The sequence below is a fragment of the Polypterus senegalus genome, chromosome 3 (assembly GCF_016835505.1).
Source record: "Polypterus senegalus isolate Bchr_013 chromosome 3, ASM1683550v1, whole genome shotgun sequence".
Taxonomy (NCBI): Eukaryota; Metazoa; Chordata; class Cladistia; order Polypteriformes; family Polypteridae; genus Polypterus; species Polypterus senegalus.
Window position 1 is genome coordinate 205,795,603 of NC_053156.1, and position 23,525 is coordinate 205,819,127.

Consider the following 23,525-nt stretch of genomic DNA (forward strand, 5'->3'; position numbering starts at 1 on the left):
TGGTAGACAGTAAGACTTTAGAGACTTTCAAAACTAGACTAGTTGTTTTTTTTTTGTTTTTTTTTTAGAAGAATTAAGTGTATAATACTGGTGAGCTTTATTGTGCTGCATGTCCAGTTCTCATCTAGTTCTAATATTCTAATGTTCTAATGTCATGTCCATAGGAAACCTGAAAGCGTTCATCCCCTGCACAATACCATTCCAGCAGTCAAGCATAGAGGTGCTCTTTGATCCTCTTCTGGTAGCACACCTGAGTGTGGCAGAAGTGCTGCAGTCCAGGGCCCTGGAACTGTCCAGGCACCCCCTGGCGGTGGCCATGGGCTCCAGCAGGTTTCAGCTTCAAAGCTCCAAGCCTGTGGCCCTGATGCAATCCAGGTGGGGACCCCCAGACGTCAAATACTTTTTTGCTTCACTTTTTAAGGAAACATCACAATTCACCAAGAAAAAGTGCAATTTTAATGGAACACTTATTTTTTTCATGCAAAAAGCATTGTAATTACTGCAAAACTGATCATTTTACACACTGCCAATGAACTGTAAAAACTATTAAAAAAAACTACTGCAGCAATCTATTATTATATCTATTATTTTCATTGATGAAATTCAATAAATCACTGAGCCAACTGTACTTAGACTGGCTGCACGCAAGCACACAGAAGCCAATGCTGATGCTTGCAGGCTAGTCTAGTGCAGCGGCTGAATCCCAAGGACAGTGATGCTGCAGGGGGCGGCAGTGGTCATGGGCTACATACTCAATGAATATATGGCACTGACTGATCAGCATCAGTGTGCTGGCAAACTGCATTGGGTACCGACTATAGCCAGTTCCGTCGGTTTAAGGGTTAACAATATTTTACCAAAAATACTTGTATTTGGGATGTTGTAAGTATACAACTGGACATGTATATTATGCAAACCAGGTAACTAACTATTTTAATGGACATTTTGATATTGTTTGCTGCTGTTCAACTTTGGCCCCACAAAGCCCATTTTATCAGGACCTTTGTTATTATCTCTGTTCTCCATGAAAATATGACACTGAAACTTTTTCTCGGCTTTAACTGCAAACAACATGAGGTTAGCAACAGATTTTAAAAATATCACTTTTGTTTGGAGTATTCCTTTAAGCAAAAAATAAAATTTTGGGAAAATTAAAAGGATATCAAGAAACAGGTCTTCAGGCCTACTGCATTCTAACAGTGTTAGAAGCTTTGAGTAAAATATCTTAATTTTGGTGTGACATGATCTTGGTTTTGAGTCTGATTCTCTTTCTGTTAAGATGTCTTGAGATCTGTGACTTTGACCTAGCTACTGAGTGACCAAAGATTGTTTTTCCTGCTAAATCATGTGTGTTAGGAGGATGTTATCATACACTATGGCAGCCATAATAATAAATCAATCCCTTTTACCCATAACTTGTTTTTCAAACGTTGTGTTATTAAATTAATTTAATATAGTTATGTTAGGCATTGTGCAATGTATATTTCAAAGAGAAAGCAGATTGTAGGACTTTAATTGAAGGATACATCCTTTTATACATTTTAATGTGGAAACTGATGTGCATAAATTAAACTGTTGTTTTTATTATTATTGTTAGGCAGACATTCATTTAACTTTAACCACATTAACTATAAAAGGACTAAGAAAAGTTACAAGTTGTTCTATATCTTTTCAGATACAGTCAAAACTACCAAAGTCAAATGTAATAGCTGGCAAGGTACTACTCTTACAAAGTCATCCTTCCAAAGCCATGGGGTATGGAAACTGCATTGCTTGATCACTTTTAACACGTGTTACAGCTCTATTCAAACTGAAATATATCTCAAATAGGGCCTTAAATATGTTTATATACCATGGACTATTATTTCTCTAGTATCTATAAATTTCACCAAGGCAAGAAAAAATAATTTTTACAATGCTGTGCTATTTGAGTTGAGACAATATGTAAACACTAAGCCAGGGGTCTCCAACCTTTTTTCCCCTGAGAGCTACTTTTACAAAATGAAAATGGCAGAGAGCTACTCATGTTTTCTAATGTTTATTCTCATAGCTTATTTCAACCCAAACAAACTGAATAAGCTTGTTTTGCATGAACATTTACAAAATGTTGGTGTCCACAACTAACATTTTGCATTAAAACATCACAAAAAAGTATTTAGTTCGCCTGCATGTGCATTTTGTATATCTGTATGCATTTTCTAGTGTAACTCACACTATTGAATTAAAACATGAATGCTGTCAAAACAAAACAATGCAATAACAAATGCACAGATATTACTTATTCATTTGTCATTTTGTTACATGTCACTGTTTCACTTCACAAGAGTATTCTCATGTCCAGTTGTATGTGTGATATGTTTTTTAGTTAGTCAGATTACTGGCACTGCATGGAGTCAACAAGAGAGGCGTATGGTGGAGTGTAGCCATTTAGGATCACTCTTATGGTGTCATTTAAATGTTCATCTGTCAGTCTTGTTCTGAACTTTTATTTCATGACATTCATGTCAGAAAAGACAGACTCACAGAGGTATGTAGACCCAAACAAAGCAGACATTTTCAGAGCTGCTTGGTGAAGATTCTTATAGTTATCTGGCTCTACTAAGCTCCAGAAATGCTGAGAATGTTGTAGAGGCTTTAACTGCACATTATTTTGATGGTTTACTATATATAAAATCCAGTGTCTGTCTGTATGTGTCCGCTTTTCATGAGAGAACTACTTAACGGATTTAGAATCGTTTTTTATCTATAATTTGCTTGAACATTCTGGTTGATTTTGTGACTTCTCTCATCGCGCTAAGAATCAGAGTTTGCATGCGGTAACGATTTATTTGTGTGAATCCAAGAAACATGCAGCGAGCCAAGGGAGGGGACTTCCTCACTCACTCGCCAGCTTCGGGGCGTGTTCCTTAACTCCGCTTAGCTAGTGAACGAGAGAACTACTTAATGTATTTAGATCGGGTTTTTTTCTATAATTTGCTTGAACATTCCGCTTGATTTTGCAATTTCTCACATTTCGTTGTGTATCATAGTTCGCTTGTGGTACTGATTTATTTGCGCGAATCTGAGATCCACGCAATGGGCCGAGGGGAGGGGCCTTCCTCACTCACTCCCAGCTTCGGGTGTGTTCCTTAACTCCGCTTAGCTAGCAAACAAGGGAACAATTGAATCTAACTTTGTTTGATATTTAAAATAAAGTGTTACTTAGGTCTTGATGAATTTGAGTCCTGATAGTCTCTTAAGTGTATGCCATATTGAAAAGATAGATTGCAATTCAGATTGTAAATTGTGATTTTGTGTTAAAAGGATCACGATATGATTTTTTGGAAAGATCTCCCACCCCTAATTTGACTAATCAAGTTTTCAAATTTATGTAGGATTCATTAACCCTTTGGCAAGCAACTTGGAAAGGGATTATGAGCTACCGGTAACTCGCGAGTGACGTGTTGGAGACCCCTGCACTAAGCACTCATAACTATTCAAAGTATTTCTGTGTAACATGTGCTGGGTGCAAACATACCATTAAAAAGCAAGCTTGCTACAAAACTGGCAAAGAAGCACAAAAAAATATCCTATTATAGGCTATGAGTCTATTTAGAATCATATTGAAAAAATCGGATCATAAACAGCTAGAAAAGTAATTCTCAAAAAAATTAAAGTTGGCAGTGAAGGAGGAAATAGGGCTTCTTATCAAGACTATAACATTTAATGTATTTCATATACACCTAAATATTCTGGTTTTATTTAGACACAAGTGTTTTAGTTACAACACTGCTTATGCAAACATCTTATAGTGGATTGTAATTAATTGTGCAATGATTGAACAAGCTGTGATTTTGCCAAATATATATAGTCCATCACAGGGGTCACACGTACACACATACACATATGAACAAAGGGCCAACGTAATATGGACAAATCTAACCTGTTCATCTTGGTTGATGTGTGAGGAAAAATGAAGTAGGAAAACCAGACATCAGGAAAATGTGCAAACTCCATATGGGTAACAATCATGTGTGGGATTCAAACAAAGTGTTGCAATGTCCAATATGTGTCAGTGCTACCCACTGTACCAACTATTTTAGAAATACTATTTGCATTATTAAGTTTTTTTTTAACAGAAGAAAAAAATCAAGAATGACATTGTCCTCTTTTGTAATATTTTGTCTTAGAATTTAGGTGGCATTCATTTGGAATTCCATCTAGTAGTGCCAGCAGATTTCAGACTTGAAGAAAATCTCATAACACATACAACATACATACAAGAGTGTGAATACAAATTGTGCAATACCATGAGAGTGTCAAGTTAGCATAGTAGTTTGTGATGCTGCTTTACAGGTCTAGAGTCCTGTGCCTGTATTTATCAAGCATTTCAGAATTACCCTTAGGAAGTGCACTAAAAGCCTAATTCGGATAAGAAGTTATCCTACCCTAGAGTAGGAAATGACAAGTAGTTATGAAGTACCTTGGAACTATTCACAGAAAGAAGTAGGAGTACACTTCTTTTTCTTCTTTGGGCTGCTCCCGTTAGAGGTTGCCACAGCGGATCATCTTTTTTCATATCTTTCTGTCTTCTGCATCTTGCTTTGTTACACCCACTAACTGCATGTCCTCTCTCACCACATTCATAAACCTCTTCTTAAGCCTTCCTCTTTTCCTTTTTCCTGGCAGCTCTATGCTTAACATCCTTAGCCCAATATACTCAGCATCTCTCCTCAGCACTTGTCCAAATAGGTACAATCTCTCCTCTCTGACTTTGTCTCCCAACCGTCCAACCTGAGCTGACCCTCTAATGTCCTCATGTCTAAATTTGTTCATCCTCGTCATACCCAGAGCAAATCTTAGCATCTTTAACTCTGCTACCTCCAGCTCTGTCTCTTGCTTTCTGGCCAGTGCCACCATCTCCAACCTATGTAACATAGATGGTCTCAGTACTGTCCTGTACACCTTCCCTTTTACTTGTTCTTACTGAGCATATCTCCACCTCTCCAGGGTCTCCTCAACCTGCTCCCTACTATCGCTACAGATAAGCAATGTCATAGTCCATGAGGACTCCTGTCTAATCTCATCTGTCAACCTGTCCATCAACATTGCAAATAAGAAAGGGCTCAGAGCCAATCCCTGAGGTAATCCCACCTCCACCCTGAATGCATCCATTACTCCTACCGCAGACTTCACCACTGTCACACTTCTCTTATACAGATTCTGTACAACTCTTATGTACTTCTTTGCCACTCCCGACTTCATCATACAATACCACAGCTCCTCTTGAGGCACCCTGTCATCTGCTTTCTCCAGGTCCACAAAGACACAATGCAAATCCTTCTGGCCTTCTCTATACTTCTGCATCAACATTGTCAGAGCAAACATCGCATCTGTGGTGTAGTTACTACAGTTCTGCATGTCCACCTTATTCTTAAATATCATCACCAGTACACTTCTTCTGCACATCCTCTCACTTTCCAAGATTCCATTAAACAATCTGGTTAAAAACTCCACTGCCATCTCTCCTAAACACCTCAATGCTTCCACTGGTATGTCTTCTGGACCAACGGCCTTTCCATTCTTCATTCTCTTCACAGCTGTCCTTACTTCCTCCTTGCTAATCCATTGCACTTCCTGATTCACCATCTCCACATCATCCAACCTTCTCTCTCTCATTCTCTTCATTCACCAGCCTCTCAAAGTACTCTTTCCATCTGCTCAACACACCCTCCTTGTTTGTGAGTACATTTCCATCCTCATCCTTTATCACCCTAACCTACTGCACATCTTTCCCAGCTCGGTCCCTCTGTCTATCCGATCGGTACAGGTCCTTTTCTCCCTCTTTAGTTTCCAACCTCTCATATTACTCATCGTACACCTTTTCTTTAGCCTTCGCCACCTCTCTCTTCACCTTGCGCCTTATCTCCTTGTACTCTTGTCTACTTTCTGCATTTCTCCGACTATCCTACTTCTTCTTGGCCATCCTCTTCCTCTGTATACTCACCTGTACTTACCCATTCCACCACCAGGTTTCCTTTTCCTCCTTCCTCTGTCCAGTTGTCATGCCAAGCACCCTTCTTGCTGTCACCCTTACTACATCTGCTGTAGTTGCCCAACTGTCTGGTAACTCTTCACTTACACCCAGTGCCTGTCTCACCTCCTCCCTAAACTCAACCTTGCAGTCTTCCTTTTTCAACTTCCGCCATTTGATCCTTGGCTCTGCCCTCCCTCTCTTCCTTTATTGGATCTCCAACTTCATCCTACAGACCACCATCCTATGCTGCTTAACTATATTTTCCCCTGCCACCACTTTGCAGTGTTCAATCTCCTTCAGATACACATTTGAGAATAAACAACATCACAATTTTATGGCACCTTGATTCACAAAATGTCATACTTCAAGGTGTTTTGCAGTTTTCTTGGAAATCATGATGATACTTTGTAGTTTTCTCATACTGTACTAACACCAAGGGTTCACCACAAAAATAATAATTATAATCAAATAAATGTGATTACTTTCAAATAAAACGTTTATGCCATTCTCAAGAAGTACACTAGAGTCATGCGTTGAACTAGGCCACTTCGCAACAATGTCAAGAATAATACTATAGCGAGCATCAAAATGGAATGAGGGTTAAGCCCATTATTGGGTGTATTTCTTTAATAGTAAATTATGCATAACCATACTTCCAAAAGAATCACCTTCCCACTGTTTAGGCCAAGAGAAATATCTTGTAAAATAAGTTACCGAAACTAGCCACAGTTATTCTTGCACTGTTTCTGAAGTTGTGTTCACTTTTCCAGTGTTCACAAATATTTCCATCACATGTTTGTCTATGTCTGTGATACTCTTCTGATCTTCTGCAAAGCTCTATTTATCCAATGCCCAGGCAGTCTTCCTTACCTTCTTGAACCTTCTTATGCTTGTACATAAATATTCTTAGGATTTGTGGAATGCAAAGCTCAGTGTACCTGTGTAACATTTCACTGTCAATCACCCATCCTGCCTCACTTATCTTCTTAATATGCTGGCTACTACAATACAGTTTGCATCCATGACCACCGATGTGTTGATACTGTGATATGGCTTGCATTTCGTATATGTGTGTCCAACCTTACTTGGAGCAATAATCTTTATGTGTTAATCAGACCAAAATCTCCAGGAAAACCAGTGATATGCCTGAATATAACTTAATATAATGTTAAAGCATCTGGCTTTAATGCAACATTACCAACTTTTTCATTTCAGCTTACAGCACATGGCTTCTTCACATAGACAGAGCGATCACAAGATGTACAAGATTTGCTATCTTTGTCAAATCGACATCTTTTTACAAGTTCAATATCTTTTTTTTTTTTAACATTGTTGTTGATCATTTCCAAAACATTCTGCCTTTCCCAAAATGTGCCTGACTGCTATGTCCTGGCAGCTTTTAGCGAGTTAGGGCAACTGACAAGCTCTCCTAAATCCTGGTTAGGAGTAGTTTCCTAAATTAGGAAGACTGAAAAAATGCTATTACTACTAATTCTAAGAGTAGGACCAAATTTGTATCACAGATTTTTGTGCCATTTACCGTTTTCCATCTCTGAGATGCTTGATAAATACAGGCACTGGTTTCAAATTTTACTCTGATCAGGACTCACTCCAACACACTCATCACGAGAGACCCTGGGGTCGGATCATTTTCCACCATCGCCGAGGATACATGGTGAAGCTGTTCCATTTTGTTCTGGGAATTACAAACACTCCATATATCGGTTAACCAGTCATCTGCATTCAGGACAATTGTTACTCGGACTCAAGTTCACGACCGTTCATTTCCGTGCTTCATTCATTCTTTTTTGGTATTTGTGTTGGTTGTTATATGTTAGGGGTTGTTATATTCATATAGGGATGTGTCACGGTGTTGCTTTGGTCAAGGGATATTTATAATTTATTTAGCTTTTCTGTTTCATTTAATACAATTTATCAGTTTAAGTTTACATATCTGCTTTTCTTTTGTGCTTATTTACACCATCGATTGTGGGGGAAAGGTTTAATTTGTTAAAGGTACGGCTTGATTAGATTTAACCTCAGCAATTAATCCAGGCCACAGGTCTTGGAGGTGTAGCTGCCGGCCGGGTAAGGGGTCGGCCGTTACAATATTGCTTGATATTAATGCAAATTGTCATTATTTTATCATTATAGAAAACATAATTTTAAGCAAAACAGAGATTACATTAAACAGTAACTGACTCCTTTTGAGGTAAAAGTGTATGAGGATAGAATTCACTTCATTCTAGTTATTGAAAAGTGTTAAAATATTATACATAGTATAATTGTTTAATTAAAATGTCAGTATGCTAGCTGTGAAATTAGAAGAATTATAAAATAACCGTTAGTCATCATGATTTAAATGGTGCTGACACAATATTAAGAAGCAGTGTCACTAAAACAGATGAATGCAGGCTTTAATATGCAGTGCACTCTTTTACATTACTATTGAAAAATCTTTCTGTCTGTTCTAAATCCAATTGTTTCTTCACTATTACACTTTTCAATTCTTCAGGCTTTGGAAAAATTAATTCCAAACCAATTTGCATTCTTGGAATTAGATTTAAGATATTGCTGTGTCATTTTTATTAATGATTTTGTGGGCACAAAAATAATCTCACTTGAGTTATTTCTATGAAGATCTAGCACATTTTAAAATATCTATAGGTAATTCTGTTGATTCCACTGTGGTGTACCACCCTTACCTAGAACAAAGATTGCCAAAAAGTATAGATACACTGCATCAAAAATTATGGCTTATAAAAACAAAGCATGGAAACAGACAAGGATGTGATTATTAGCAGAAGCTATTGCATATTTTTTTTAAAAAGCAAAAAACAAATCTTAGATGTTTCACTCAGTCTGTCTTCACAAAACCAAAATTACGTGCTTACTCTGCTCCCAATCACCATTCACAACTTTTGTTGCACTACCTGCCAACTAAGCCCTTACCTGAGGGTCACTTCATGACTTTCTATAGAAAACCAATGCTGCTATCACCAGTCAGTTAACACAATTTCTTTTAACATTAAACCAGCTCCAAGGCCTTTCTTTTACTTTGGAGTTCCTGGGTCCCCATTTATCTAAACTAGAACTTTAGCACTTGCAGGAACCCTCTTGTCACCTGTGTGAATTTTTCTTACACAGTTATCCTTTTCCTTTTGAGGAGTGAGCCCTGCAGCCCTTATAGTTGTTAAAGCTAGTAATTTTTTTTTTTTTGACTGAAGATGCATTTCATAAAGATCTTGAAGAAGATATATATAAAATAAAAAATAATATATTTTATTTTAATTTATTATGATGTTACCTAGAAATACCATCCAAGTGTTATTGGAAAAGGCCATTAAAATTAAAGATGCCGCTCTCATGATGGTACCCACTTTGGCAAGTGTCATCTCTCCAAAAAAGTGAAGAAGGATTGGGAATAGTCCAAACAAACAGAAGCCCTGCAAGAAAAAAATATTTTTTTTTTAATTTTAAATTATATATCAACTAATATGAAATATAAGTTATATTTCATCCATAAGTAATGAATATCAGCTTGTCCTTTGAATTAAAACAAAACAACTTAATTATAGAAATAGCAAGATGCAGAGAAAAACATTTAGTCACTACAATGGCCACAACAAAAGTAATCATTCACACTCACACACAGAGATCCTGACATCTACAGGCTGTGAAAGGAATCTGGACTACATGTAAAAATTAAGAAATGGGGAGTATGTGAAAAGTCCATACAGATGGTCTCCTGGAGCTAGGAGGTAAGAGCACTAAACACTACACCACTGTGCCACCAACATGTTTTGAATATGAAACAGAGTGCAGTCAGCCTGTAACTGGATTGTTGTGCAGTGCAGTGACCTGATCATCAAGTACGTGCCATCTTACTGGCTACCATGGACATTAATCACTGTCACCTCCACATTTCCTGATGGGCCAATTTATAGCAGAAAATTTAACCTTAAGTCGTTGAAAATGTTATAACACTTTTGCTTCTTACAAGCAAGGCTGATGGCCATCTTCTGAAGCAATAAGCAAGCTTGCTGGTTCTACTTGCTTGAAATATTTCACACCTTTCTTTTACTGTAGCTCAGAAATTTCAATTATAATATTATTTCATTCTTTATGGCAAGTGTTGTCATGTTTGTGATATTTTCAACCAGACGTTGGCCTTTATAAGCTGAAGGCATAACATGTACAGGGGGGCAACATAAACAACAACTTCAAAGTAGGCCTTTAGCATTGACTGAAGAAGATTTGGTGGCATCAAGCTAATATAAAAGGACAGCTAGAGGAAACAACCTAAAAAGTTTCACTTCAGATACACAGAGGCATTGACTTTAGTGACTGAATTATAAAAGATATTTTTGCACATACCAAAAGATTTTAATTTGCCCACTAATACTCGTAGGCAGATCGAATTGGGATAGACTAGCCATTTGGACTACTGGGACAGCTCCCACTGGGCTCCTCTCTCTGTGGGTTGTGCTATCAGCTCACATGTTGTGAGGCACAGCAAGTTAGCAAAGGAGAGAGACTGCCATGATCTGCTCATTTTTACAGTTTCTCCTTGGCCTCTAGAAATACTTGAAACTTCAGTTTTGGTGTTTTAAAGGTCAAGGAATCTGGTCATCAATTTTTTTGAAGGTGATGCAATTTTAATAGTGTTTGAAATTAAATATATTCCCTCATTTCACCATTTTGTTTTCATTATGGCTGCTTCTATCTTGAGCATCCATTGTTAGGGACATACTCATAGATCTCCCATAAATCACACTGAGTGACATCATTAGTGTGACAGCCCATAAGCTAGCAGCACAGAACATTCACTGGTCAAATCTACCATCTAATGTTCTTCTTTGGCTCTATTCACTGTTTTTGGTTTCTGACATCTCACAATGTGAGATTTTTTACTTATAATTTTTGTTGCATATCTAGGCTTACAAAAATTTTCACCTTGGCTAGCTATTTTTTACAGTCCATCTTCTTTTTTTATCTCTATTCAATACACTGCTGCTCTGTAGAATCTTCTTATGTCATCTATTACATGGGCATGTCACACAGCCAAGCATTTTTAGTAACAGACTGCTGTAGCTTCAGTGCTTATGGGGATGATTTTGGGGTTGAAAGAGAAACATTTTTTACACTAACAAAATTTTACTCTACGCTAAAGTGTAGACTCTTCAGTACAAAGATCATACTCTGGAATTAAGCAAGATTAGCAGAATTATTTGCTCAAGACAGACTGATATAATAAAAAAATACTCTTAACTAACAGTTATATATTAATTTACCAAAATACCATAGGATGTCCAAGAATTATAAATACTCGTGCATTCAATAATGTCTTACATTATTCTGGTATAGGTAACTGTGCTCTACACCTAAACAGTGTCCCAATAGTAAGTTATTGCTTTGAGCAGTTGGTTTAAAAGCTCTCCGGTGGGCTGGTGCCCTGCCCGGGATTTGTTTCCTGCCTTGTGCCCTGTGTTGGCTGGGATTGGCTCCAGCAGACCCTGTAGTTAGGATATAGTGGGTTGGATAATGGATGGATGGGTGGGTTTAAAATCTTAAGTTAGACCATGAAGAATGGAATTCAGGTCCATATGACTTCCCTTTGGTTTATTTTACTCTAGTTTAATGTAATAAGTAAACTAAACTGTTTAATGCTTTATTTGGCAAAGACACCGACCTTCAAACATGTGAAGGAAAGATTAGCTAGCCATGCAGGGAGCAAAAATGCAATTATGACTTCACTCCTTATGTCAGAGGGAATTAGTGCACCTAAATTACATACCCAAAAATGAATATCTATTATTGTGCTTAGGCAATAAAGAACCACCAAATGACTGAAGAGTACTGAGCATAATACCAAAAGTTAAAAAAATCAAAAGAAACCCTTTATATGAATAAAAACCTTTTTTAACACCAATATTAATGAAATAAAACGAGAAAAAATAGGCAGTTTAGGACTTTCTCTCCAAAAGACATTTTATGATGCACAAATTTGGAATCAATTGTCTTTTGTGTCCCAATCTGTCAGTTATCACTGTATGAAGTTAAGATTTAATATCCCAGAGTATTACAAAGTTATACTGTTTGGCATAAGATGTTCCCCTTTTGGAAATATGTAATCTCTTGCACCTTAAAAATCTCTCAAAATAAATATTGCAGTTGCAGTTTTATTTCGTAGAGGAAAAAAAAACTTCAGGATTGTCAAGTACTTTGTAGTAATTCTACTCCAAGCCATGGGCTGGTTCTGTCACTTAATGCCTTTTCTCTTCCTCCCTCTGGCCTCCTGAATCCACCTTTACCTCTCTCCAATCCTGAAAACTGGCTCCTTGTCTATCTTGGAATTAGTCGACAAAAGAAAAATAAACATCTGAAAAAGACATCACTGCATTTGCAGTTTGTTTCTTTATGTGCAACATACTTCAGTCTCTTGTGTTTAACCATTTCACAATCTATAACTATGTACATTTAATTATTTATTCATCCAAACCTTTACTTTCAAAATTATTTTTCATGCCAGTCCTTGACACATTTTCTGCTTACTATTAGACAAACAGAAACCTTCCAGTGATTTGACCCACAGAAGTTTAGATTTTTATTTATTTATTTTTATTTTTTAATTTTGTTGTTCATTAAATCTTAAATTTCACATCTGCGATAATCTAAGTACTGCCTGTGTCATTCAGGATTGACTTTAAAATACTGCTTATGGTTTATAAAGCCTTAAATAATCTCTCTCCATCTTATATATCGGAATGCCTGACACATTATATTCCAAATCATAACCTTAGATCGTCAAATGAGTGTCTCCTTATAATTCCAAAAGCTAAACTTAAAAGAAGTGGTGAGGCGGCCTTCTGCTGTTATGCACCTAAAATCTGGAATAGCCTGCCAATAGGAATTCGCCAGGCAAATACAGTAGAGCACTTTAAAACACTGCTGAAAACACATTACTTTAACATGGCCTTGTCATAACTTCACTTTAACTTAATACTGATACTCTGTATGTTCAATTCATCATAATAACTATTCACAGTGGCTCCAAAATCCATACTGACCCCTACTCTCTCTTCTGTTTCTTTTTCCGGTTTGCCACCACCAACCTACTCAAAGCATCATGATGCTCCAACATTGATGGACTGAAAGCCAGAAGTCTATGTGACCATCATCATCAGGTCCTTCCATGAAAACCCTAAATACAAAGAGGACTGTTTGACTTATGTTAGGTAGATTGCCCAGAGGGGACTGGGCGGTCTCTTGGTCTGGAACCCCTACAGATTTTATTTTTTTCTCCAGCCTTTGGAGTTTTTTTTTGTTTTTTCTGTCCACCCTGCCCATTCTATGTTAATTAATGTTGACTTATGTTTATTTTTTATTGTGTCTTCTATTTTTCTATTCCTTTTGTAAAGCACTTTGAGCTACATTTTTTTGTATGAATATGTGCTATATAAATAAATGTTGATTGATTGATTGATACATAGATACATTTTCATTTCAACTTCTTCCAGGGCTGGGGCAATGCCTTTCCAAGCAGCCCTGGGCACATGGCAGGGAACAGCTCTAGACAGTGCACCCATTTACCTAAACTATTTACTCAGGGTCCAATCAACCTAAACACATTTTTGCCATGCAAGTAGAACAGTGACATTCAATTGAAGTGGGGAGGGGAAGGGAGTTCTCCACGTGAAACTGCAAGTAGCAACATGATGTGATTCAGTAACATTTGATCAATGACAGATCCTCTGTGAAAATTCATGCTCTGTGTTTCAGTGACATTCAGTCAAGGTTGCAAGGATGTCAGGATCCCGAGGTGAAACTGCGAGCAGCGACATGGCACAGCATTTACAGCGGTCCCTTGTTAAAATTCGCATGGCACGTAATAGTCAATCAAAAGGTAGGGAGTTCCTCACGTGAAGCAGATACAGCATGGAAGCTGAAACTGGAAGAGCATTACTTAGAAAACTAACATAGGGAGAACAGCAGCAGACTAGCATTCAACCATATATTATCTTTTTTTTTCAAGAAGAAGAAGACATTTTCTCTAGAACAAATCTGTTGACATCATGAAACAAATAATCTGCATGAATTCTCACATAGGCTTGTGCATAGAGATGTGTAAAGATTAGCTGTTGCATATATAATTTATGTCCTGCGTTTATGCATTCACATGTAGTACAAATGACTACTTATAGACAACTATACATCACTGGAAACTCGGCTGTTCAATTGTAATGAGTCTTTCACTGTATATGGCTTGGCATTGGTGGGATCTTTGATAAAAGCAGATTCACTCAGCTGTGATACACTTCATCTTGGCATATATGTGTACAGATTGCATACTTTACTAATGAAAGAGAGCAGACAACATGGAAACATGATTTACTTGAAAGAAGACACCCTTGGGTATGTAAAAATACTATTATAGCTTTTTTATGGGCTTGTGGGTTTACTACAACATGAAAACCTAGAAATATGGCACCGTTCTGCTGCTGGGAAGGAGTGCCAGACAGTCAGCAGACAATGTAGCATCTGCACAGCCAGTTCTCTTATGTCAAACAGTATACTGCACCTGTCATCCTAAAGTTTAGTCTTTGTTCCCCCATAGCTGCAGATTTTCATTTCAAGCAGTTTCACAATTGGAAAGTATTTTTTTGAACTTTAATTGATCACAAAGTTTTATTATCTGACCTTTTTTTCAATCAAGTAGTTGTAACATCCTAAAAAAGACATAATACAGCCTCAGGCTTGTGCCAAGGCAATACAGACAAAGAAGAGCTCCTCTTTTACCAATAAGGGATCTCAGACTGCCCATATAGTCCAGTGTAAAGTGGGGAACCAACCTAAAAATTGATTCCCACCAAGGGGCTCCAGTCTCCATTAGATTAATAACCAATGGCAGTCAAGTGGGAGGTAGTGAGTCCAAGGAAGAGAAGTTACAAGTGCAGCCTTATAAAGCTGTAGTAAGATCCCTCCATGCTTTAAAAAGCATAGAAAAAAATATTTACCATTGGGTCTACAGTGTTATGAATGTCAGAAGGAAGGATGTGTGAATGTGCTGCCTTTATCGATTACAAATATCATTCTCGCACCAAACCCTTCTTGAGGGGCCCATGAAAACACAGGGACAACTGTTTATGATTACTGCAGTATGCCAACTGGCTCTTTTCTCTAGTGTGAACAGTTGGTGTAAACACTAAAGACCACAGTGCTTTGTGAAATTGACTGAACCCTTGCAGGACTGGCAACTTCAACAGCTTGGGGAGGGGCAGTGCCATGGAGGACACAGGTTGATTTGCATAGTGTTTGGGATAAATAGGTCCTTACCAGGCCAGAAAGCCATTATAAGGGACAGTTGGCAAAAGACTGTCTCCTGGGGCTATTTGTTCCCCCAAAACCATAGGTGGCAGTATCCCTCTGGTGGATCATCTATCCACACACCTGTAGGGTTGCATGGGAATTGTAGTTTTATTTATTATATACAAATAGGGAGGGTTTACATTCAGAGATTCAGAGAGAACAGAAAGTAACACTTATACACATGAAAGCACAATCTTCTGCTCTTTTGCCCCAACATGTACAGGTTAACTCAGTCTCAAATGTCACATTCCTAAAGTACTTGTACCAAACAACACAAATAATGTTCTTTTCATCTCTCTGATCTTTCCTGAACCTCTGGTCTCTTCCTCCCCCTTCCTGCCAGCTGAGCCCTTGCCTATACTCTAAACCTGATGCTAGTCTCACCTAGCTGATGATCTAAAGGGCCATTTGAACCATGAACTATTTCCAGTGATGGTTCCTGTATCATTTCTGGGATCAGAAGTGATCTAGGAAACTAGTGATCTTAAACAACTACTTACAGGTACAGGTAAAACTCAGGTTTCCTGTTTATGTGAAGTTTTAGGAGGGCATAGATAAACTATTTTTACCTTATTCCCCCCAATAGCTCCATTTTTTAAACATTACCCTCAGTAATGTTTTGTGCTCAAGATGAATAAGTTCTCCACAATTACTAAACGTGACATTGTGACCCATCACTGTTTCCATAATCCCAGTCAGGGCATGTTATGATTCCTAATTACTGAAGCAACAAATGGTGAAATGTCACTGCAGTGACAAAAGGCAGATGAGGAGTGGAGGTAACAGTAAATTTAACAGCCTCCAAAAGAATAAAAAAGGAACAGTCCTACCGCCTTTTCTCTGAAGAAATGCATGCAGTTCTAGTCACCATGCTATAAAATACATATAAAAACACTTGGAGCTGTGCAGAAAAGAGTAACGAGGTTCATTCCAGGTCTTAAGGACTTGCCCTATTTGACAGACTCAGAGAATTAAACCTGTTTAGTTCTGAGCAGAGGAGACTGTGTGTGGACCTAATCCAGGTCATCAAAATCCTCAAAGTCATTGATAAAGTTGATTCAGCAGAATTCTTTCATCTTAAGGGTGAATCACGTATTCAAGGACACCAGTGGAAACTAAGGGGAAGTGCATTTAGGACTGAAGCCAGGAAGCACTTCTTTATGCAAAGAGTTGTGGGAAAGTGGAACAAACTACCAAAACATGTAGGTGATGCAGAAACCTTGGAAATGTACAGGAATTTAATTTGTTAGCTTTGGAGCTGCTTATTACATTGACATCCATCCATCCATTATCCAACCCGCTATATCCTAACTACAGGGTCACGGGGGTCTGCTGGAGCCAATCCCAGCCAACACAGGGCACAAGGCAGGAAACAAACCCCGGGCAGAACGCCAGACCACCGCAGATAACACTAACATATCACATACAAATAACATATATCAAACAACATAGACTACAAACAGTTGCAGAATAGGAGATGTGCAAAAGAAAGCATGCTTGTGTACAGCGTGTATGCACATGCACACACATTTAGATACACTGTACATACACACGCACCTCCCACTCACCCAGTATAAGAAAAAACACAAATAAGTGAAGGAGAAAGGTTAAATTACTAGTTTGTGAGGGTTATGGCTGTGGGAAACACAAGTTTAGGTGTTTATTAGTTTTAGTTTTAATTGACACAGAGAATCTAACAAGGTAAGTTTATGGAACAAGTGATGAGCTGGTTGAGATGGGTCTGTGGTGATCCTTTTGGCATGGTTTATGACACTAGATCCACACAAGTCTGCAATAGATGGAAGAACAAAGACAATTATTTTCTTTGCAGATCTAATAATACACTGTTATTTATTTTTGGAATGGACTGTTGCTATACCAATCCAGACAACAATGGAAAATGTGATCACACTTTCAATTATATCTGTGCAGAACTGTACTAGGATGGGCTGAGAAATATATTTTTTTTGTTACGGTAAAAGCAGCCTTCTTACTGATGAAAGTGGTGTTAATGCTGATAGTTCTTCTGATAGTTGTGTCCAAAAATATATAGGATTCCACAATACTGACTGTAAAATTATTAATCTAGTGGGAGGGATTGTAATTTCTGTTTACAAAAGTCAGTTACCATTTCCATTGTCATGGTGGTATTGAGTAATTGGTTATATGTAGAAGACCAAGACAAAAGTTGAGTCCCCTCTTTTCTGTATGCTGTTTCATTACCCTTAGTAAATAGTCCAATAATTGTGATGTCATCAGCAAACTTGATTAATTTTACCTAAAGACCAGTGGACATACTGTACAGTCATTATTATACAAGTAATATTAAGTAATAGTAATTTTAATAAAAAAGGCTGCAATACTTTAGGGTAATCACAATTATGACAGGATTTAATTTTGGCCCTGCCCCTAACCCCATATTTATTCACTTTTTGGTCATGCTTGGCTTATGCTTATTGTTCAACCCTTCTCCCTACTTCTTTACTTAGCTTAATCATTAAGATGAAATACCTATAGTCGGTGCATTTCCTCTCAGGTGCTATAGTGATAAGTAGCGTAATCAACTGATGGAGATTTAAGAAACTTTGACATAACTTTTTGCTGTGGCATTGTCTTTATTCACTCTTTGCTATAGTTATTTTCAGCAGGTCTACCTTTTGCATTTTTTTTTCTTTTTAAGGTTTGTGACTTTGGCTTGCTATTGTTATTGTTGCGCCTTTGACTTTGTGCTCCAGTTTAAGAACTCTTGGGATTTTGATATAATTGAATATTGTTTTTATAGGTTTTTTTCAAGCTTTTTGATTTTTATCTCTGTCTTTAGAATGCACTTATGATGTACCTTTAGTAGATTCTTAATTTATTATTTTTTAGTTTTATAGTTTTGCTTTTCTGCTTTCTTTGTCACCTGGATTTAGTTGTTACTTGTTTTCTTTGTTTACTATTCAATAGACTTTGTCTGCTTTTTTGCCCAGTAAATAGTATTTAAATATTTATTCTAAATCAGATATAAAGAGGGATTTATGGTGCTGGTCCTCACATTTGAGTAAATCATAACAAAATGCCACAGTTAATAAGTTCACAAAACTGTGTCAGCTTTAGAAAGGGTAAACAATTGGAAGAGCTGGATTTAGTTTTAATTGACAAGTACTTAGACAGCTGCTCTGAAGGTATTCGGAAGGTATAGCCCTCATTAGTAAAGGTGAAAAAACTCAGTTCCTGATGTTATGCTGCTCTATAATGATATTACACAGATGCAGGAGATCCTTAATTCTTTGACACTACTGAGAATCATAGAATTCCAAAAATTTAGTTTAAGATTAATACAATCAAGTAATAAAGAACACTCTGAGTAATTCCATTTCAGGGAGGCATCAAAACCCACAATTGTTCATAAAGTCTCAGAAATTGATATGTTAATGCTCCCAGAGCTCCAGTTCAAAAGGGATATCCCAAGAACCAGGTGTCCCAGCCATAGGGATGTATAAGTGGTCGATGTATCCTTGATGGAGAATGTACCTGTAGTTCATGAACCACTGTCAGATGGCATTCCAGCCAACCAAATGTTTCAGATGACCATGCTGGAGTTTGTTCAAGAGTTGCATGTCAGTCAGCAGTAGAAGTGATTTCATCCAGGAGAGTGCTAGAGCCCCCTGCAGGATCTGTTTCAGAGCAACAAGATAACACGGCCGGGGCATTCCAGAAGTTTGTGTGGGCATGCCATAAACATCTGATAAAAGCTACATGTTAATGTCTATGGCCAGCATGAGATTTGAGAGGTCCAAACCCTGTCCAATTGCCAAATGGTCCTGCTCTAGGCCCCTGTGGTGAGCATTCTGAATCCAAGGCCATGCTTGTAGTGGGCTTTTTCAATACAGTGCCTCGCCTCCAGGTCGGGGCATTCCAGTCTCCATTCTTGCCTCAATGCTCAGGCTTTCCTGATTATCCAGCCAAAACTCTGAGAGGAAGCATTGTAGTACTCCTTGCTCTTCCTCTAGGAAAAAGTGTACATGTGCTTTGTACATTATCCTTAGGAGAGGAAGACACTAAGTTTAAAACTGTGTTTTTAGTTCTGCCCTATAAGATTTTATTAGTATTTTGTTATATATTCCATATAAATGTCTAAAATGCACCACTCAGGAGGAGTGGTTCTGTCAGGTTTTGATTTGGGACCTACCCCTTATCCCCACTTTTTCCATTTTTTGATCTTGCTTATTTTCTGTTATCTTTGATGTACCATGGTCCTATTTTCTTGTGTAGCTAGGTTGTGAGGGCTCTAGATAGATAGATAGATAGATAGATAGATAGATAGATAGATAGATAGATAGATAGATAGATAGATAGATAGATAGATAGATAGATAGATAGATAGATAGATAGATAGATACTTTATTAATCCCAAGGGGAAATTCACATAGTCCAGCAGCAGTATACTGATACAAAAAAAATATTAAATTAAAGAGTAATAAAAATGCAGGTAAAAACAGACAATAAATTTGAATAATGTTAGCGTTTACCCCCCTGGGTGAAATTGAAGAGTCGCATAGTGTGGGGAAGGAACGATCTCCTCAGTCTGTCAGTGGAGCAGGACAGTGACAAAAGTCTGTCGCTGAAGCTGCTCCTCTGCCTGGAGATGACACTGTTCAGTGGATGCAGTGGATACTCCATGATTGACAGGAGCTTGCTCAGCGCCCGTTGCTCTGCCACAGATGTTAAACTGTCCAGCTTCATTCCTACAACAAATCCTGCTTTCCTCACAAGTTTGTCCAGGTGTGAGGCGTCCTTCTTCTTTATGCTGCCTCCCCAGCACACCACTGCGTTGAAGAGGGCACTCGCCACAACCGTCTGGTAGAACATCTGCAGCATCTTATTGCAGATGTTGAAGGACGCCAACCTTCTAAGGAAATATAGTCGGCTATGACCTTTCTTACACAGAGCATCAGTATTGGCAGTCCAGTCCAATTTATGATCCAGCTGCACTCCCAGGTATTTATAGGTCTGTACCCTCTGCACACAGTCTCCTCTGATGATCACAGGGTCCATGAGGGACCTGGGCCTCCTAAAATAGACCACCCGTTCTTTGGTATTGCTGGTGTTCAGGTGTAAGTGGTTTGAGTCGCACCATTTAACAAAGTCTTTGATTAGCTTCCTATACTCCTCCTCCTGCCCACTCCTGATGCAGCCCACAATAGCAGTGTCATCAGCGAACTTTTACACGTGGCAGGACTCTGAATCGTATTGGATATATATTTGGTTATATATATTATAACATTTTCTGTAGGAGTTGTGACAGTTAAATCAACATTATCATGAGGGATATTTAAAAACCTGTCTTTACCACATCTTATGGTTATGGCATTGCCTTCAGCCCATGCTTGCTATAGTAATTCCTAAGCACATACTTTCTGCATTGTTTTAGTTCCATTTTCAGGTATTCATCTTTAGCTTATTTTGGTTGGTGCTTCCTTGGCTTTGTTCCCCAGCTTGTGAACTCTTAAGATTCTCATACAATTGAAAATTGTGTTACGATTTCCTTTGGCCTTTTGACTGTTATTTTTAACTTTGTCATATCTATTGCAATTACGTTTTTGGGCTTTAATAAGTTTTGAGTTTTCTTTACTCGGTATTGCCTTTTATTCTTTTCCTTTCATGCTTTAATTGTTAACATTTTTGTCTTGCTCCTGTTTGCTGTTTATTTTTCAGCTTTATATTTTAAATATGTGTTGAAGTTTGTTACGGAGGTTTTTATGGTCTGGCCCTCCCATCTGTAAATCAAAACAGAATGCTGAGTTCCACTGTGCCTTCCACCTTTGATTATTTGGGTGAAGTAAAAAAGATAAGAAAATAAGATGGTCATCTTATTTCTTTGACTGTCCTCCCCTCACCTCACACATCGTAAGGCTGGGTGTGCTCTTGGTGCCAGGGTCGAATGCACATCTATTCAGCTATATGGGTATCCAGACCTAGGAGCAATGTCACTGACAGAGTTCTCTTGAACCTAAGCATCCATCTTTCACAAACAGTAGGATATAATGAATTTGCCACTAACTCTGTGCATGCCCCCATCAGCCTTATTTTGTTGACTGTATTTTTCACTTTGACTTTTTCTATGGAATTTGGTGGATTAAGCCTTTTAAGCCAATACTTTTGCTCAATTTGGGGCCTCCCTTTCTTTAACAGAACTCAAATCATAACATAATTCCCCAAACAACCAAAAATGGAAAGCAGAAGTGTAAAACCATTTCAGATAATTTAAATAAATTGCAGCAATTCTTATTTAGAAGTTCTAATGGAACTGTCAGCATATTTAGAAAAACACAGGTTGGTTTCCCTGCAAAAGAATTTCCCATTTATTAAATCAAGCACAGGAGATTCCTAGAAAATTAAAACTGACTACAGGATTTTCACACAGTATTTTGTCCATTGGGATCAACACAATTTGCATGACATTTTTGATCATTTAAGTCAAGTCAGTTTCCATCTGCAATATACAATGAACTCTGTACTAACATTTAGTAACAGTACTTAAAAGAATGACACAAAACCTCCTCTTAAACAGAAATATCCAGTTTCTGCTACTGTTGATATGGAGCCACGGGCTGCTACGTAGGCTGCCAAGTCGTCTCCAGCTCCAAAAACCACTAAGGTTCAAATAAATTAGTCTTGTTGCCTGAGGTCCCAGAGGACCATTATTATCATGCTGTTCAGTGGTTTATGCCCAGCCGGAGGACCATGAGGTCTCCACCAGCCTAGCTTAAACAGTCAGTCGAGCATGAATTGAGGATTGGGTTGAGCTTTATTTTGCAGTCCAGTACTCCCTTCCAAAAGTTCATTCATCCAATCATGGGAGCTGCTGGCAGTCCCTTGGAATTCGGTATCTAAACTGCTGCTTTTGGTCCAAGGAAAGGGTATTACAGTTGTACTGCCAGCATTCTTGCTTAAAGGCATTTTGGAGTCCAGAGCTCTACCCCCAAGGAGGAGCAATTCCAGAGTCCAGAGCTATCCCATCATAAGGAGTTGTTTCAGTCTACTACACCTCACAGTTCCTGTCTATTTAGTAAAACTTGAATCCTAGCATGCAACATCTCTAACTCAATTTATGGACATAACTCCATGAACACAGTATTCCGGTGTACAAAATCCATTACACTGGCAAATTAGGACAATATGCCGAGCTCAGCTTTGGAATGTTCTGAAGCAGTTCAGCTTCAGGGGAGGATAAGTAAGATAGATGATACATACTTTGATGACAATATGCCTGAACACTCTAATGCCAAGTAGTGTGTAGATCCCCTTCCCCCTGACAGTTATGATTTGTTAGGTAAGCTACATTTGATTTGTAGGCGTGTCAATGTACTTATGGAGCACTTCTTTTTGTGCATTGGTACCTTTAGCCAAATCTGATATTTAACTTTTCAGTTATGCAGGTTTTTCTATCAAAAGTGTTTAGATGGGTGATTTCTTCTTTCTCATGGTCATGTCCGGACCCGTTTTGAATGTAACATGATCTCTGACAACATAGTAGGAAAGGTGTCCTCCTTCATTAAACTTTCATTTTACATACTGTTTAATAAATAAAAGAACAAATGAAAAATAATTAAAGGCATTTGTTTCTATGGCTCTCTGTCCCATGTTGGTGCGCTAGAATCTGGACTAGTTCTCTTTCACCATCTCTGATATTTCTTAAGTTAACTCTGAGTGGTTATGTTTTTACTTACATGATGGGATAAGAGCAGTGTTTAGCTCTTCCAACCTCTATAAATATCACAAACCAATAAACAAGACAGCTACACACTCTTAGCAAAGCACCATGAAGAATATAAATATTAACATGGAATCTTTCTTGTTTACTTTGTACATTTCTTCTAATACTGCGGTGGGTTGGCACCCTGCCCAGGATTGGTTCCTGCCTTGTGCCCTGTGTTGGCTGGGATTGGCTCCAGCAGACCCCCGTGACCCTGTGTTCGGATTCAGTGAGTTGGAAAATGGATGGATGGATTTCTTCTAATAACCTAAAGTGAATATTGATTTTTATAAGTTAGCTTTAAAGAAGGTATTTCTTAAATTAAATTTAACAATCAATGTGGACAAAATCAAAATGTTTATATCACTGATTTTTATATTTATAATATATAAGTAAAGA

General features: G+C 37.9%; 1 protein-coding gene across 3 annotated transcripts in view; it reads right to left on the bottom strand.

Annotated features, from left to right (window-relative positions):
* Nucleotides 1–23,525, bottom strand: part of zgc:174356 (uncharacterized protein LOC100137120 homolog) — a 240,705-nt gene that overhangs the window by 121,254 nt on the left and 95,926 nt on the right. For all 3 annotated transcript variants that reach the window (XM_039748386.1, XM_039748385.1, XM_039748387.1), the window contains one exon: nt 9,324–9,462. In XM_039748386.1, coding sequence (XP_039604320.1) covers nt 9,324–9,462 — 139 coding nt within the window. The remainder of the gene's footprint in view (nt 1–9,323; nt 9,463–23,525) is intronic.